The 17,611-nt window shown below is 38.1% G+C and overlaps 3 protein-coding genes across 3 annotated transcripts in view; 2 read left to right on the top strand and 1 right to left on the bottom strand.

Annotated features, from left to right (window-relative positions):
* Window positions 1-3,705: 3,705 nt before the first annotated feature.
* On the top strand, window positions 3,706-5,732 carry LOC143920530 (ran-specific GTPase-activating protein-like). The gene is made up of 4 exons (XM_077443434.1): window positions 3,706-3,938; window positions 4,465-4,649; window positions 4,725-4,959; window positions 5,027-5,732. The coding sequence occupies exons 1-4, from the start codon at window positions 3,923-3,925 to the stop codon at window positions 5,266-5,268; spliced, it is 678 nt and encodes a 225-aa protein (XP_077299560.1). The 5' UTR covers window positions 3,706-3,922; the 3' UTR covers window positions 5,269-5,732.
* An 887-nt stretch (window positions 5,733-6,619) lies between these two features.
* Window positions 6,620-10,887, bottom strand: wbl (endoplasmic reticulum protein 29-like protein wbl). Its single transcript, XM_077443433.1, has 2 exons — window positions 10,173-10,887; window positions 6,620-7,905 (listed from the first exon to the last, which is right to left on the bottom strand). The coding sequence occupies exons 1-2, from the start codon at window positions 10,725-10,727 to the stop codon at window positions 7,693-7,695; spliced, it is 768 nt and encodes a 255-aa protein (XP_077299559.1). The 5' UTR covers window positions 10,728-10,887; the 3' UTR covers window positions 6,620-7,692.
* Window positions 10,888-16,020: 5,133 nt separating this feature from the next.
* Window positions 16,021-17,611, top strand: part of LOC143920056 (bicaudal D-related protein homolog) — a 102,527-nt gene continuing 100,936 nt past the window's right edge. The window contains exon 1 of the mRNA XM_077442744.1: window positions 16,021-16,879. Coding sequence (XP_077298870.1) covers window positions 16,373-16,879 — 507 coding nt within the window. The 5' untranslated portion in view covers window positions 16,021-16,372. The remainder of the gene's footprint in view (window positions 16,880-17,611) is intronic.

Raw genomic sequence — 17,611 nt, 5'->3', positions numbered from 1 at the left:
CAAAAAGCGATCTCGCGCACGTCACTAAAATATCGATCACGGAATTCCATCAATCGAAAGCTACCCATGCGAAATAATGTACTAACGAGAACTCGAGTGCGAGATATTCCGTGATAGAGATTTTAGAGACGTGCACGAGATCGCTTTTTGCGGAATAATCCGTTTACCGGATTTAGATAGAGTACTGTAGGCATATAGTACAACTGAAATGATCTCATCAGGTCACTGCGACACATATCTAGGAAAGTCATTAACGCATGGCACACGCTCGCCTCGTCAAAAGGTCGACACGTGTTTCTATACACGTATCTGGGAAACAAAGGAAGAACACACTGAACCCATAAAAACCACGAACTACGTCCAGGCGTATGAACCCATAAAACCACGCTCGCAGCATAACTAGGGCAGCGCGAGTACCAAGAACAAAAGATGTGCACACGACACACTTCAACCAAAACGTTTATAAAGCAACGCAGCAACCTCCACCGGCAGAGTGAGCCTCTGGAGTTCATACAGATCACTTCTCCGAAGAAACCTCTTCGTACATACAATAACCATTGTACCAATTGAACGCAAATAAACGATCCTCTTTCAAACTACACAACACGTGTTTCGTTAGACCGGGATACGGTCAACATACCTTCCCTGTCTTACAGTACGATAGAAGGTCTGTTCATACCATTGATGTATAATACACATAGATGGGCCCTGACGTGTGATTTTGGTCGGAGATCTTGTCTTCACTAACTGAGGGGTGCGGGGGGTTTAACTAGCGGGGAAGTTGGAAAAAAATGTTTTTTTTCCCTACGACGCAGCGGTACCTACCTACCTACCTACCGAGAGAAACTGTGCGTGCGCCATGTATTTTGCATGCGCCAAAAAGGAGACCAGTATACGACGTGAGGGCGGATCTGGTGTATTATACATCAATGGTTCATACCTATCCAGCACGACCCGTATCCTGCAGGTGTCATGCAAGTGCGGATAGTATTCTCTGGTACATTATATGGACGTATTCATACTCCATTCGCGCATGCGCATTTACGCATTCATGCGCGTCCATATAGAATGTACCAAATAATACTATCGGCACTTGCATGACACCTGCAGGATACGGGTCGTGCTGGATAGGTATGAACAGATCTTAAAGTGTCTGAAATATCGTTACTAGAGGTAGGACCGGAAGCGCGCCGTCTATTGTTCCATTATTGTAAATGATTTGTAAAAAAAGGTTCGGCAAACCTTTAACAATGCATTTACAACATGTGAATAATGAACAGCGCGCTCTGGGTCCGCTCTTTAAGGTCTGTTCATACTTAACAGCACTGCACGGCTTCAGCACTGCACGACTCCGTTTCAAATATGTCATTTTATTACATTTCTATTCATATCTACCTACACGTCGCGGTCACGTCACGTTTACAGCAATTTGGCCGAGTGCAAGGCAAAATCGGCTTACTTATACATTAGAGGCCATGACGATACGGCGCAATATTGCTTACGTCGAATTGTCGAGTACTTGCAATATGAATGCATACACGTGCATTCGTAGCTACGCGTCAGAATACAAGTCAGCAAAAATGTTTCGACGTTTATCGAACGAAAAATTATGTATAATCGCGCTGTTGTTGAAAGAAGAAGCTCAAGAAGGCAATAAAAAAGCACAGAGGCGTTTTGATGTGCATCCCATGTTAAAAAATAGAAAAACCGAAGGAGAGTTTTGGATACTGTATAAGGAGCTTGTGGATGATAGACAAATTTTTTTTAAATATTTCCGTAAAAAATTATTTTTTTTTTAAATATTTGCGCCAAAACCATGTCGAAAGATTGAACAGCTGTCAATTGTCACTATCGATAATTGGTCCAAAACAGCAAAGCGGCAGACTCATGGCACGTAATTCGCGTGTATATTTCTACTATGGCCAAAAAAACGAATACGATACGTTTACGGATGTTGCTGTAAGGTATGAACAGGAAATGTCGGGTACTGCTGTAAGCCTGCCGTGGCGTAAACGTGACGGTTGGTATGAATATACCCATACAAAATGTACCAAAGAATACTTTTCGTACGGCCGGATACCTGCTGAAGTCGGTACGTGTTGACTAGGTATGAACATACCCTAATGGGCCGCGAATCATAGTTTGAGTAGCACTGGTCTAGACAAATACCGTACTGGTAAAATGAAACAATGTTGACCAACCAAGTTGTTCGTCTGTGGACCTTAAGAAAGAATGAATTTATTTATATTTGTTCCCGATAAAGGTCTGTTCATACCTATCCAGCACGACCCGTATCCTGCAGGTGTCATGCAAGTGCAGATAGTATTCTTTGGTATATGGAGGATGAACGAATGAGACGACTGGCATGTTAATGCACGTGTTTATTATATGACAGCTGAAGACAGAGTGAGTAGCAGCTCTCCGAACCCAGCCGGGTTGGTCCCCACTCGCAGGAAGGCAACCAAACTCGACCATGTCGTATAAGCGAGCCGCCACATCACTCCCCCCCCAGCATCAGCGATACCAAAATTACAAAGAAACAAATTTTACCAAAAGAAAAAAATTATTGTTACACAAAGAGAAAAAAATATTACGTGGGGAGAAAAAAAATTGTTGACGTGGGTCATCCGCTGTGTACATAGGTGTACCGCCCTGAATGGTCGGTAGATTCGAGGGCGGTGACGTCGCGAGCAGGACGGTGGCTGGTCCGATGGTCGCGCGATGCGATGCTGCGGCGGTGCCGCTCTTCCGAGGCTGATGTCGGTTGGTGGGGCGGCGGGGGCGGCAGGGGCATCGATGTGGTTGATGATACTCCGAGCTGGACTGTGAGTCGTTGTGGCTCGTGGAGGTGTTGTAGCGCTACCGCCCGTCTCGGCGTGACGACGCTCGTGGGGACGGACGGGGCCTTGATGATGATGATGATGGTGCTGAGGTGGTGTATGTCTTGTGGTGCTGGATGACCGTTCTATGTGTAGTGGATCGCGCATGACTCCACATCCAGCTGTCAAGATCGTCGTCTCATTCGCTCCCCCATTTTTTTAAGCACCTGTCATCGACGTTGTGGCTGGACGTCGGTAGGTAGGTAGCCGTGTCTGCTCGTTTATTGTCACCCGCGGGCCGCGACGCGCTCTGTTGATGGCGATGGGGGCGCGGCGGGTAGCTTCCCCGCCTGGCTCGGCGAGGCAGGGATGAGCGGCATGTTGAAATTGATCGAGGCTGCGTGGCTCGATGTCGGGGGTCACCAGTATGGAGGATGAACGAATGAGACGACTGGCATGTTAATGCACGTGTTTATTATATGACAGCTGAAGACAGAGTGAGTAGCAGCTCTCCGAACCCAGCCGGGTTGGTCCCCACTCGCAGGAAGGCAACCAAACTCGACCATGTCGTATAAGCGAGCCGCCACAGGTACATTATATGGACGTATTCATACTCCATTCGAATCCATATAGAATGTACCAAAGAATACTATCCACACTTGCATGACACCTGCAGGATACGGGTCGTGCTGGTTAGGTATGAACAGATCTTTAGGTGTCTGAAATATCGTTACCATCTTCCGTAGCTGTAGAAGGAATTGTTTATAATTTAAGCCACACTCCCCAGTGTCGTTTAACAGTTAAAATATATAACAAAAATAACTGCATGTTTTTATACAAAGTACCTGCTCACTTCATATACGTGCGATAATCATAATCTTAATTTACACAGCAACAGTCGTCTAAAAAAGTTAAATACACACATGAATATTCACAGCGTGTATTGATAGGTGAGTATTCACACACGAAAAGTTCGTGAACGCACGCCGCCACGATAAAGAAGAAGTGTTTGATTATTGTTCGAGAGCGCGAGTAGTGTTCGCGAATGCCCGTTAGCAGATTTGAATTTGCGACGCGTCCGTGCTGCTCGCTCGCCCGCCAAAATGCCAGACCAGGTAGGTGGGGCTGCGCCCCCGAGCCCCCTCGAGCCCCCACACACCTGCCGCCCCCCACCCCTCCAGCTACAAAAGTACACATAGCCTCACGAGCGAAATGCGCATTTCAACAACAAACTTTACGTCAACTGTCAATAACGTTTACAACCATTTCTATACAAGCATTTTTGCAAACATTTTACACCGGTCACAACTGTCTATTTATTTTGATTCGTATACGTTCTCTATTGCCTGTTGGATGTAATTAATAATATATTTACCTTGCTTGAACTTCACAGTGTATTCTTTTGTTATTGAATTCAAATAAATGAACTGTATAAGAGGTATGTAAAAATAACCCCCAATACCTTTGTTTTATATAAATATATTCCTATCAAATCATTGAAGATTTAAATGTACCTGAATCATATATTGTACACAAGTGATTCTTATACTTGTACAATTCTAAATCGTATTGATGTTTCCAATGAAGATCAGCATCAACTACAACTTCACATTGATGTACATTCATTTTAAATCAATCCAGGTAGAAACGGAGACTCGCACATATGTAAAGAGCGAAAGCGACGGTGAAAACGGAGAACACGATCCACACTATGAGCCAATCGTGAGTCTACCCCTCGTCACAATATCCACAAATGAGGAGGAAGAAGTCGAACTATGCAAAATACGAGCGAGGTTATACCGCTTCGACACCGGACAGCACGAATGGAAAGTCAGTCTCAAAATCTACTCGGCTCGTATTAAATATATCTCATATATTCCTTCTATACTGTAAGATTCATCTCAGGAAAGAGGCACCGGAGACATAAAACTATTGCACCACAGCGAAAGGGGTACGGTACGTGTCGTAATGAGACGCGACAAGACACTGAAGCTGTGCGCCAATCACTTCATAACCGAAGACATACAGTTGAACCCTCACATCGGATCCGATCGTGCATTCAACTGGACGACACCCGGGGACTTTGCCGACGAGACGGCCAAGCAAGAATTTCTAGCCATCAAATTTGGAAACGTTGAGAGTAAGTCCAAATCAAATCAAAATCTCCGTACAGAATGAATGTAAACGTGTTTTTTTAACATCGACAGATGCCAACTTGTGGAAGAGTAAATTCGTCGAAGCGTTAGAAATTGTGAAGGCTAAACGGATTCAGGATAAAAGCTTCGACGAGGTCTCGTCGGATGACTCCAATTCGGACAGCGGCGATAGTCAAATCGAGCAGAAATCGTTGGACAACACCGACGAAAAATCTAGCGCCGAAGAAAAGGACGAAGTGGTACTTCAACTGTCCGGTCTCAAATTGGAGAACACTCCAGCAGCTACGGAATGATATTATTAAATCTTTCAACGGGTCGTCGAATGTTTAGATTGTAATTGTACTTTAATTTTCGTAATGAAATGAAACTCGGGTCATAGTGTACATAATTTTACAATTATTGCATTTTCGATTATATTTTTAGCTAATATGTATATTTCTTATTTACTTGTCTGTGACAAATTACTTCCATCAATAAAATTTTACATATTGTCTTCAATTCCTGAAGTATTATCGTGCGATATTTTTTTATTAAACCTTTCACATGCTACTAGTTGGATACTTCATAAATGATAAATATTTACTTCAAATTAAAATTTTATATAATTATTTTTTTAAATGATCTTTTTAAATATATTTTTAATACTCGATGTGATCTAAATTTTATAGGATAAAAGAAAGTGCCTTACTATAATATTTTTGTATAAATATGTGAAAATTTGACATATTTCGTGAAAATAAACAATGAAATTTTAGCTACAATCGTTTTTTTAGATCCTTCTGAATCCAAAAGCAAAAGCTAAAACCTTAAAATCTTATACTGCAGTTTATGCTTTTTAATCTCAATTGCAATATGCATGTATTTACCAAATTGAACACAATAGTATGAATTATTAAATATAAATCTTTTTAGTCAGCAATATAGCTCAGTGGTTGCGTTAATGCCAGCCACCAAGAGGTTCTCGGGTTTAAGCCCTGGGTTAACCTCGTTTGAAAGCATTTTATTCAAGAGTATTTCTGCAGTGCTGCTGGTCAGACTTGGATATTTGTGACTCCCAAGTTGATCGTTTCCTATAAGAGTTTGCCAATTTATCTGATTTCATTGTCGAAACCGGTTCCTTGTCAAAACCATTACTATTTGTCACCACTATTTGAATACGATTTCAAATATATAAATGTTTAACCCTCCTTCACTGAAGTGGGGTATGCAAGTGCCCCATTTTTTACGTTTTTCGTAATAACTATGTGGTTTTCAAAGCTATACACTCTATATTTATTGTATTCTTAGAATGAACTACAAGAAATTTATTTTAATAGATTTTGTATGATTTAGAAAAGGGGTACATCGTAAAAAAATACATTTATACATTTCTACGTTCTAAAGCAAGATTTAAAGGCGGTAGCGATAAATCATGTTTTTGACTGTTCTTGTTGATCGATGAATCAATGCGAGAAAAAAAAACAGCTATATTTTCATCGCTTTTGGCGCGTGGTTATCGAGTCATGCAGTCGCCTGTTGGCCTTACCTATGTGCGTTTTCATGTTGATGCTTGTCGTTATTTTTTAATACAAAAATAGTCAAAAACATGCTATAGGACTAAAACTTTTTATGTTGATGTATAAAATGATTAATAAGATATATATTGAACCCATTTGTATTGAGAAAAGCTGTATTTTGATTAAAAAATACTGGGATCTTACTCGATCCCGGTTCGGGACACTCGTTCGATCTCGACACTCCGTCCTTCATAGGTTAATACAATAAGTGTCGTTCAGGGGAAAAACCCATGATGGCATCATGGCAAAATAAAATGTGGAAATTCGTTGCACAATATAATAACTGCATACATATATTAAATTAACAAATTTTGCACTTGAATGAATATGCATTGGAATGAGTAAATTGTTTAATATAATTTATTTTTTATGAATCTTACTTTTTTATACATCAAAATATAAATATCACACTCCAAACAAAATATTATTCAACATTAAAAAAAAATTGTACAAAATTCAGTAAATGGAATGTATTATGTAAATACATTAAGTATAGTATTTATGAGCATTGTTGGGTGGACACAATGCTCAACGGTTTATTTAATTTACAATTAATTAATGCACAAAATTGACTATTTTTTTTTCGTGCATTATTTGCATCACAAATGCATCAACATTAATGCATTCATCACAAAAATAATGATGGACACAACATTTACACAAAGCCGTGTGTTTACAACAATCTTTCTGCTATATATCGGATATGTGGAAATTTATTTATTATATCACAACATCAAATCAGAACCGCTACAATCTAAATTATGCCAATTCAGAAAGAATAAACTAACTATACGTAATACATTTTTAAATCAGATTGAAACGAGTACATGATTTATGCATAGAAAACAATTATTTTTTTACTGATAAAGATATGAATATATCCAATACATTATTATACTATTTGTGAACGAATAACTTTTCTGTACAAAAATTAGCTAACCTAATTTTTTTTTTAAATATGATAATCGAGATGAGTCTCGACCAGATTTCACACATTCCGTTCAATCGTGTTGCATTTGAAATACATATTAGAAAAATATTTATTCACTTTGAACACATTTGATTGCCTATAATTAAGTTTTCCTTTCATCAATAGAAAAAACGGTGAAACAAAACTACAAAACACGTGAAATAAAATATCACATTTGAATTATATTACATTCAAAATTCATCTTTTTTCTTCTTTTCAGCGGCTGGTTTTTCGCTGAAGCTCAACAATATATTTAACTTAGTATTCAACTCTTTCTTCTTCTCGACCGATAGTTTTCCGTCCAACAGTTTCTTGACTCGTTCATTTTCAGAAGCGATAAACGTATCGCCTTTTTCCAGAACCTTCTGCATTATGAGTTGATAGGTTTTACCAGTTGATTTTTTCTAAAAAGATAAACATACATTTGGTTTTAAACGTGCAGTGTATGGTTCCGGTTCACATGGTATGCAGCCAGGGTCGGCTCAAAGGGGCGCCATAACTAAGGGGCTCAGCTCAGGCTTACTCAAAGTAACAATACTGACACTTTGACTCAATATATTAGAGTTATACAATAAAAAATATTATAATTTACGAGGAACGCAGGAAGTCAACTGTCAAATATCAACGATTCACGAATAAAACTTGTCAAACAATAGACGGTGCCACTTTAGTATGCGGTCTACCATCACATCTACTTAAGTATGCGATCTACCTTCACCTTTTTTCTTTAATATGCGGTCTCACCAGAGAAATGTAATATTATAGAGGTGGCTTTATATGTTGTATTGTTGTCAAGTGACGGTTGTCCACAGACAATCCTAAATAATTTAAGCATCAGTCGTATTTGACGCTTGGTGTTCGATATATGTCCGATAAAAACTTCTCTGTTTGTTTATATTACTCGCAAGATGGGCAAGCATCGGTAAAAATTGCACAATATATTAAAAAACACACAATAAACAACATGGGATACATTTTTATAAGTAAATTGATCCGATTGTATTCCATGCGGTGTAGCGTATTTATAGAGACGTACCGCGTAAAATTGACAACAATTATTTATTCGTAAGGGCCCCTCTATTCTTGAATAATACCAACCCTAACAACCTAATCTTAAATGAATAGGACCAACCCTAACTTAACCTAACCTAACCTGACCCTTAAATAAATGTGTTTGCTGCTAAGATGTTTTTTTTTGTTAAAATATTGATGAAATAAAACTTAAAAAAAATATATTTATATCTTAGCAGGAAACACCTAATTATTTAAGGGTCAGGTTAGGTTAGGTTAAGTTAGTGTTGGCTCTATTCATTTAAGATTAGGATGTAAGGGTCGGTATTTTCATCGTTGCTGGCGATATTTTGCTTCGACGACATTATGGGGCGGCAGAAAAAAACATATATTATAATAAACAGGTCTTTGCTACGATACAAATAAAAAAAAAATAGTCGACTGCGATTCAAAGGTAGATCGCATGCTAAGGTAGATCGCATACTAAAGTAGCACCCAATAGACTGTCATCGGAACAAATGGTTACTTGGAATTGTATTTTCATAAAATACTACATGACGTTAAACGAAATATATGTACATTTGTACATATTATATCAGGAATGGATTTACTTCACGAAATAAAATATCTTAACCAATAATATTCAAATGAAGATTCAAATGTCAGCCGAAAGGATTCTTCAATTAATTTTTATTAATATTATATATTATATATTGAACATGAAACCTGCTTATTTTGAATAAAAATTTGTAAGTTTAATTTTAATTTTTTTCACTAGGCTTTTCTATGTTTCACTTCGCAAACGATTGAGCTAAAATTCCTAGTCTTCCGATCGTTTTGAAACTTTGCTATTTTGCGCGGTTTGTTTCTTCAACATATACCTTTTATAAAGTTAATTGTTTAAAAAAAATTAAGGGAGAGGCTGAAACCTAAAAAAGATAATTTTGCTTATGTAAAAAAAAAAACGCTAGCACGCCTGATTTATGCAAGCCAAAACTCACCCCCTAGAGTGTTTTCGGTGATATTTTATCCTTGTATTGACATAGGTTTGACAGTGATCGATAACGGTGATTCCCAAATTTGTAATATGTAAGAGAAACTTGTCGAAATAATAAAATTGTACGAATTAACAATGACATGAGGATACGCCCATCACAGCTGGAGTCTACCTAGGCATGCCGTGCTGTACGATTCTGTGTATGCGTTTAACTACCTTTTAATTCACAACAATCATTAACAAACAAAACCATCTAAAAAAAATTTGATCATCACGATAATATCCGAGCCCAAATCAGTAATGGAATAACTCATTATATCCGAAAATAGCCTAAACTGAAGCCTTAATTAATATATGATTGTCAATAGGGCCTGATTTTTGAGCTCTAAACAAATACATATAGTAATAAATTAAAACAAAAATTGTATAAAGTAAATTTTCATAACGGAGACTAATTTTAATTAGCAAATTTACAATACAATAGTATTTTTTATGCAATTCAATACAGACATAAAATGTTAATCTATCAGAACCATAAATTCTGTCTGCATATAGTAATAACTCTGTCGTTCTTTTATCACCGAACAAAATTTGTTGGTGTTCCAGTTTGAAGCAAATATACAATGATAAGGCTTTTCTTAATACATTTTGAATTATACGTACCGATTCATCCAATGCAGCGACTCCTTTTTCAGCTTTACTCAAATAAGACTTCCTCTGATCCGCTTTAGCTTTCATGAATTTCAAAGCTATGTTGTCAAATTGTGGTAAACATCCTGGAAGGCTGAGATGAACGCCTGATTTTTCCTTGACGAATATTCTGAGATTATCGGCATTGAATTCCTTCTCTTTGGGAAATGTAACTGGCTCTTTTTTCCCCTTTAAGAACATTTTAACAACGGGATAATCATCTTTTTTAACACCGAACCTTTTAGCCAGCTCTTCGTTGTCCCTCTCCCCATAGTCTTTGATGCAAACTTCGGCAAACAGCAATTGGTCTATGGGCTTGGCATCTTTGGCCAGCTCGGAGTAGGATTCATGCTTTTCTCCATAGGGGAAGGCCACGTCGAATTTGACAACGGTGACATCGAACTTGGAGATCAGCTTGTCGAAGGTGTATTCGGTGAGCTGGACGCAACCTGCACAGGCCGAAGTTTCCAGAACGGCTAAAGTACACGTCAGCGTCACTAATAGGATAGTTATTTGACTGAAACTCATCTCTGGATAATATCTTGAGGAATTTGAGTGTGGAGCCAGTCAGTTGAATGCGACTGACGTGTCGCAAATTATACTTGAAAATGGGTATAATCAAGCCGGCTCGCTAGTCGTGACAGTTCATTTAGCAAAGTGCTGCCACTATGAAAAATTATGTTTCGGTGTAGCAGGTCGGAAATATTAGTCATTTAGAAAATTCACTTTTTTGTTTGAAATTGAATTATACATACATGTATTTATGTACTGCTACATTTTTTAAAGTGTGTAGATGTATTTTAATAGGCATGTATAAATATTTTTAATTCAATTTTTAAGGAAATTAGAGGAAAAGTTAACGCTATACAAATGGTGAGAAAAAAATGTTTAAATTAGAATTCATTCCTTCGTCGTATATTTTTATCATGTTTATCCATTTGAATGATGATTTCAATGCAAAAATTAGCATTAAAAATTATATATAATTAACCACGCGTATATAATCTAGCCACGTGGCCGGCCCATTGCCAGTTCAATCTCTTCACTATATACACTAATCTCGTCATACTTCTCACCCACGTATTCCGTTTCCTATCTGATATATTTTGTATTTACCGTCTCGTTCTCCGACGAAAGGGTCTCTTGGACTGTATTCGTCGGGGGGGTGGTGGCCTCATGTTGAGGGCTTTAAGGGTCAAATTCCGTGACCTTTAAAGTGGGCTTAGTATTTTGTATTTAATCATTCAGTTAAAATAATGTTTTACAAATAAATAAGCTTATAATAATAATTTTACAACTGATTTAACATTTTATTATTGAAATAAAGGTTTGTGTATATTACGAATATGAATAGCCCCTACCCTGTTAATTTTCAGGATCAACCCCTGCTTTAAAATCTAAACGGCCAACGATTGTAGTGTTTCCCTTATATATAGTTTGCTATCCAAATATAATTTAATATATTTAAGCAGCCATAATATGGTGAGGGAAGGGAGGGGGGGGGGGTGAATGGATTCAATTAAAAAAATGAAAAAAAACAGCAAATTACTTCGGTTGTGGATTCTCATTTATTATTCTTTAATTTTTGGGGGAGATTAGGGTAGTATCAGAACCGGGAGGGGGGGGGGGGGGGGAGTCGCGTTAAAGTTCCAGGGCCCGGACTACTCCAGAAACCCCGTGTCGAAAATCATATTTGTTATATCATACTTCGTCATTCAACTATTTTAAAAATAGCACCCAACATACATTGGTATTTTTCGAATAGTTCTGATATATTTTTCACATATTAAAAATTTATCGAGATTTTTAAAAAATTATGAAGATTTTTCTTTATTTAGTTTGTTATAGGGTCCGAAATATTTTTATCAGGGCCCGGGAGTCCTCTCGGCGGCTTTGATCAAAACCCCCTTGGCTCTCCCTAAGTGCGCTAATAGGCTTACATTAATATTGAAAAATAAATTACCAATAATTTAAAAATAAATTGTTTTGTTGAGAAAAACTTTCATTTGTTTTTTCTTCGTTATTGTTATTCATCGTTTATGTTTCAATCTCTCGTCACGAACATATTCATGCACAATAAAATGACTGCTAATGCCGCGTATGCTCGCCATTTTATTCGGCAACGAGCCGGAAGTTGTGAAACCGACAAACAGTTCAAACCAATGGCGGCGCACGCGCAATTAAAACATTATCAAGAAGAAAAAGCAAAGCTGAAATGATTCCATCCCCATCACACATCTTCACAACTAAACAACGGATGCTGGAACGACATCGGATCGTCAGCGAGAGAGAGGATCCGACTACTGATCCGACTTCATTCGGTAACCATTCAAATTTGATTTATAATACTTTTCACATACATACATATTCACACACTTACTATTTACGTCAGATATATTCATATAAAAAGATTTTACGATTGTATAAAAACATCGTTTGATTTATTCATACCGACAAAAAGGGTTGCACGTGCTTTTCATGTTAATGTTGCAATTCACCTGAAAAGGGTTATTGAAAACATTTATAATTAATCACCGGGCATGCGTACCCAGTTGACGTGCACCCTGAACATACCATAAATTTCACCATAAAGAAGGTCACAGGGTCAGTCCTCGACTTCATCCCCATGAAATAAATAGTGGCTAAATAGCGTCATTCACTATTGTATGTACATGTGTGTTTTATTTACTTTCCAAAGGTCTCTTTCCAATCGGCTGGTGTAGATAGAGATGGTGCTACATTGCGTCGTCGTTGCTATGGAGATAAAATTCAAACAAAGGGGTATTTGCGTCCCTCTTCATCGCATGTGGCTTTGGACGAGTGCGACACGACGTGAAGTAAGTTCGAGTTGACGGTTTTGCCGCGAGTATTCAACGTAAACATGTTTCACCTGCATACGAGAACGCTCGCTGGTGATGCTACTGCCACAGCTCAATTTTAGTAATATGTACGTATGGCGATAAAAGTCATCGTTTTTAAATTGACTATCTTTTAACTCAAATTTTACTAACCCCAAAGTAGTATTGGTATACATATGGAATGAAATTGTAATGACCTCTTCCACTCGTATGTCGCCACTGAGTCGCCAAACTGATTTTACGTTCCACTCGTATGTCGCCACTGAGTCGCCAAAACTTTAAACTCGTTTATATACCATGTAATATGTTCGATTAATTACACTGAGCAACAAAAAAAAAAAATACCAGATCGGAGACCAGCCAATCTTTACTAAGTTTGACCCGTTGAATTGGAATATGATATTGATTTTTGTTGGTGGGTGATCGTTTACGAGATATGAGCGTTTAAAAAAATCCGTGATTTTTACAGTTTTTTAGCTTTTGCGGTCTTTAACTCAACATTTAGGATTGTTACGATCAAAGTGAGTATTGGAATCAATAGTCAGATAATGCGTATAACAAGCGTTTGTGCAAACGCTTGTTATACGCATTACGGGATTTGAATGAAAATCTTTCTTACGCAAAAACCGCTCGAGTTAGTACGTTTAGATAAAAAAAAATATATATTGGGATAGAAAACCAATCCTTATAAACGTGGAGAAATAAAAAATTTGCCAAATAAATGAAAAAAATCCGTAAAAAAAAATATATTTTTGACTTTTAAAATTCGCTAAACAATTAATTAGAAGTATTTTAAAGCAGTGAAATATAAAAACTAATAGGAAAAATATCTGACTATTGATTCCAATACTCACTTTGATCGTTACAATCCTAAATTTTGAGTTAAAGACCGCAAAAGCTAAAAAACTGTAAAAATCACGGATTTTTTTAAACGCTCATATCTCGTAAACGATCACCCACCAACAAAAATCAATATCATATTCCAATTCAGCGGGTCAAACTTAGTAAAGATTGGCTGGTCTCCGCTCTGGTAACTCAAAAACGTGATTTTTTGTTGCTCAGTATTATTTTTGCTATTTATTATATATTATTAGTTTAATTTGATTTCGAGTTATGAATCCCGAAAAAAGCGCGAAATTAATTACGAGCTGGGGCTACCTACCCTTACACAAAAAAAAATTACGAGTGGAAAGGGTTTAGTTTTTGTAGAGAAGATGTTGAGGTCGTTATCATGAGTAGAGCCCGGATAACCAATGTGCCGTTTATTGTTCAAATGTTGTAAATGCATTGTTAAAGATTTGCCGAACCTTTTTTACAAAGCATTTACATACAACAATTGAACAATAAGCGGCACCTTAGCTATCCGTACTCTAATCATGAGATAGTCATTCACCATTAAGTTTTATTTAATTATTTAATTTTTATCATAGTGCCATAACGGTAAAAATGGTTACCCCAAATTGACACATGGTTAAATTTGTGCACGTGTACCATATAGAAATTTATACACATATTTTCTGACTAATTTTTTAAAAACCTCTCTTATTTTCTCATTTATTTGCATATTGTTTTATTCTCTCTTATTCTGGTGTATATTTTTTAGCGATAAAAAAATATAACAAAGTCATTTTGCTGTAAGGAAATAATATATAGACGGGGGTGGCGCGCCTTAAAATACTTTGCAGGGGGGGGTCCCTGGAATTCTCGCTACGCCACTGCTTCGAGTAGAAAAATTACGTTAAATATAAAATGTTATTATTTTCAAAGAAAGCCAATTTTTTTTCAATTTTATAATCAAAAAGAGAAAAAATGAGGCCTTGTGGCCTAGGTTCCTAGGCACATGCCTAGTCTGCTGCCTCTTTGAGCCGGCCCTGACTATATCCACTGCTTTTGTTATGCTTCTCATCCACATATTCCAATTCATATCTCTCCTCGCTACGCCGAGCATACAGCGTTCCATACTTAATCCTTTGAATGCAGACCAACGCCTATCGGCGTTTTTCCAACAAGTCCATGAGCCTGAAATATGCCAATAGGCGTTGTTTTTTGAATATGTAAAAAATAAATAAGAATACTACCCGTTAAGCCTTTCCAGATACCATTGACAAAAAAGCATCGAATACGGGTCGTACAATCCGTGTCAATGTTTATAAAGATTGGCTTATACTGGAATTTCTGAATCTAAAACCATAGCAGAATTTCTCAATGGAAATCCCTAACTGCTGAGTATTTTAGATTGTGGCTTGGCATTTAAATTGTGAGCATTACATTGTAATAACAACGAAGAAGATGTATCTATACGTTTTGGAAAAATACATTCATTAATAGACTTCTTTTGTTTGTTTTATATTGTTGCAAAACACCAGAGAGATGTAATAAGAATAGAGGGGCCCTTACGAATAAATAATTGCTGTCAATTTTTCGCGGTACGTCTCGCGGAGACATATACGCTACATCGCACGGAATACAATCGGATCAATTTACTTATAAAAATGTATCTCATGTTGTTTATTGTGTGTTTTTGAATGTATTGTGCAATTTTTACCGATGCTTGCCCATCTTGCGAGTAATATAAACAAACAAATAAGTTTTTATCGGACATACGTCGAGCACCAAGTGTCAAATACGACTGATGCTAAAATTATTTAGATCTGTCCGTGGACAGAATGTCACTTGACAACAAAAGACCACCCAAAGCCACTTCTATTAATATTACATTTCTCTGGTCTAAGCACACCTTTACAAAACTCGAAATCCTCGACGGTAGTTATCTAGGGTTTGTTTGGATTTGGCTGACGACTTTCAACAGAAAAGACGTCAGCACTCAAAGGGTTAATCAAATTCGTATATTTTCCTAGTGAGATTCTTATACGAATCTCGTTCGAACGGTGTAATTTTTAGAAGAACTTTTCGACACTGTTGCAGCACTATACTTCCAAAGCGTCGAATCGCGTGCTCAAGTCAGGTACAGTTTCTGCGGTCAGTACCTGTGTACGCTTGGTGCGGGCGAGTCGTCCGTCCGCTCGCGAACCGAAATACCGGAACTCGATCGCACGTCCGGAATTCACGTCATCTCGATCCGAAAATCCGAAAGATAATACAAACAAACATACGAAAAGACAGGCAAAACACCCGAAAATGTTGACAGTGAAAACCGGTCGCCGGTCGACGTGATGCGACAAAAGTGCAACAACAGTTTCGTCGTGAGCATGGCCCAGACGCGATGTTTCCTCAGTTCGTTGTACGCGCGAGAGATGCAGGCGTCGAATTATTGTGCATTCGATTGTTGTTATAGACTGATGCATTGAACGATACATGGCTGCCAGTAGAAAACGCCAGAGTAGTAGCACTAGTGGTAATGTTAGTTTGTTAGTGAGCACCGATTACGAGGGTAGATTCAGCAGTTTAGCGCACAGTTCTGGCTTCGGTGGTTCCGCGGAGAACGTGTTCCAGCTTCCGGAGAAGGATTGCTACTCGTACGACCCGACACAGGTGGACGCGAACCAAGACGTCCGCGACAGGATTTTGCCGATTCTAGCCCACAGGAGGAACAAGAGTGGTTCCAGGTCCCTGAGGGACAGAGCCAGTCTGTCTTTGAGCGGGTCGTCTATAGAGGGGGAGGATTTCGTCGAGGAGTTGGGGAGGTACGTCAGCGAAATGGCCAGGACTGACGCTAGTGCCGACGATGTTTGGGCTCAGCTCCACCAGAAGGAGGCCGATCTCCTGCTGGCCGCCGAGCTGGGCAAAGCCCTGCTGGAGAAGAACGAGGAGCTGAATAAGCAGCAGGAGAAGCTGGTCGAGCAGTATTCGAAGAAACTCGAGGTAAATATGTACATATGTACCACTATGTAGAGAGTTGATGACCTTTCATTGCTTGCAAACACTCCTCGGTTGTTATATGTATGTACATTCTATCTAGGTATTGTCATACTTGAGCTTGTTTCTGCTACGTTTACAACTTTGCAAAGTGTTCGGAGAGGGATAGAGAGAGAGAGAGAGAAAATTAGCATAGAAATAGTGTAACCATTACCATATTGGATGAGTTCGAGTTCTTTGGGGCCGTTTGTTTGACCATATTGTACGCCTACTGCTTTATCTGGTTTGCTTTTCAGATTTGTGTGTTTTATTGGTTTTTAATATTGTCGAGTCAGATGTGCTCAAGCGTTTGCGCTTACGCGAGCTCGGTAATTTATTTGGATTTTAAACCGTTATTTGATGTAGGAGTCGCGTTTTGCAAACCCAAGAGTTACATATGTACTTATATACATATGAATTTTTTCGATTTAATTATCATTTCAACTAATCCAGGTATCTAGGAGGCGATTGATCCATCTACTTACAGTATAGTAGTTAGCCACTTGCATTTTAAGTTCGAATTCAAGTTATATTCCACATAATTACTGGATTTCGGGTGACAGGAAAAATGCACTCGAGACAGTTGCGCTCTCGATACATAAAAACTTTCAAAGATACTTAAGGAGAACTAACCTTTTTTTGTGCGCCTTTGAAAATTAGGACTTCTTGAAACTGCGCCACTATTCAGTGCAATTTAGT

This window comes from Arctopsyche grandis, chromosome 12 (genome assembly GCF_051622035.1).
Source record: "Arctopsyche grandis isolate Sample6627 chromosome 12, ASM5162203v2, whole genome shotgun sequence".
NCBI classification, from domain to species: Eukaryota; Metazoa; Arthropoda; class Insecta; order Trichoptera; family Hydropsychidae; genus Arctopsyche; species Arctopsyche grandis.
This window is presented reverse-complemented; position numbering and strand designations above follow the sequence as displayed.

Bases quoted from the DNA above. Each gene is read 5' to 3' on its own strand.
- LOC143920530 (XM_077443434.1), top strand. The intron at 4,650-4,724 runs GTCAGTCTCAAA...GATTCATCTCAG, and splicing joins CCGGACAGCACGAATGGAAA to GAAAGAGGCACCGGAGACAT. The intron at 4,960-5,026 runs GTAAGTCCAAAT...TAACATCGACAG, and splicing joins CAAATTTGGAAACGTTGAGA to ATGCCAACTTGTGGAAGAGT.
- wbl (XM_077443433.1), bottom strand. From the start codon at position 10,727: ATGAGTTTCAGTCAAATAACTATCCTATTAGTGACGCTGACGTGTACT. The intron at 7,906-10,172 runs GTACGTATAATT...TTATCTTTTTAG, and splicing joins TCGCTGCATTGGATGAATCG to AAAAAATCAACTGGTAAAAC.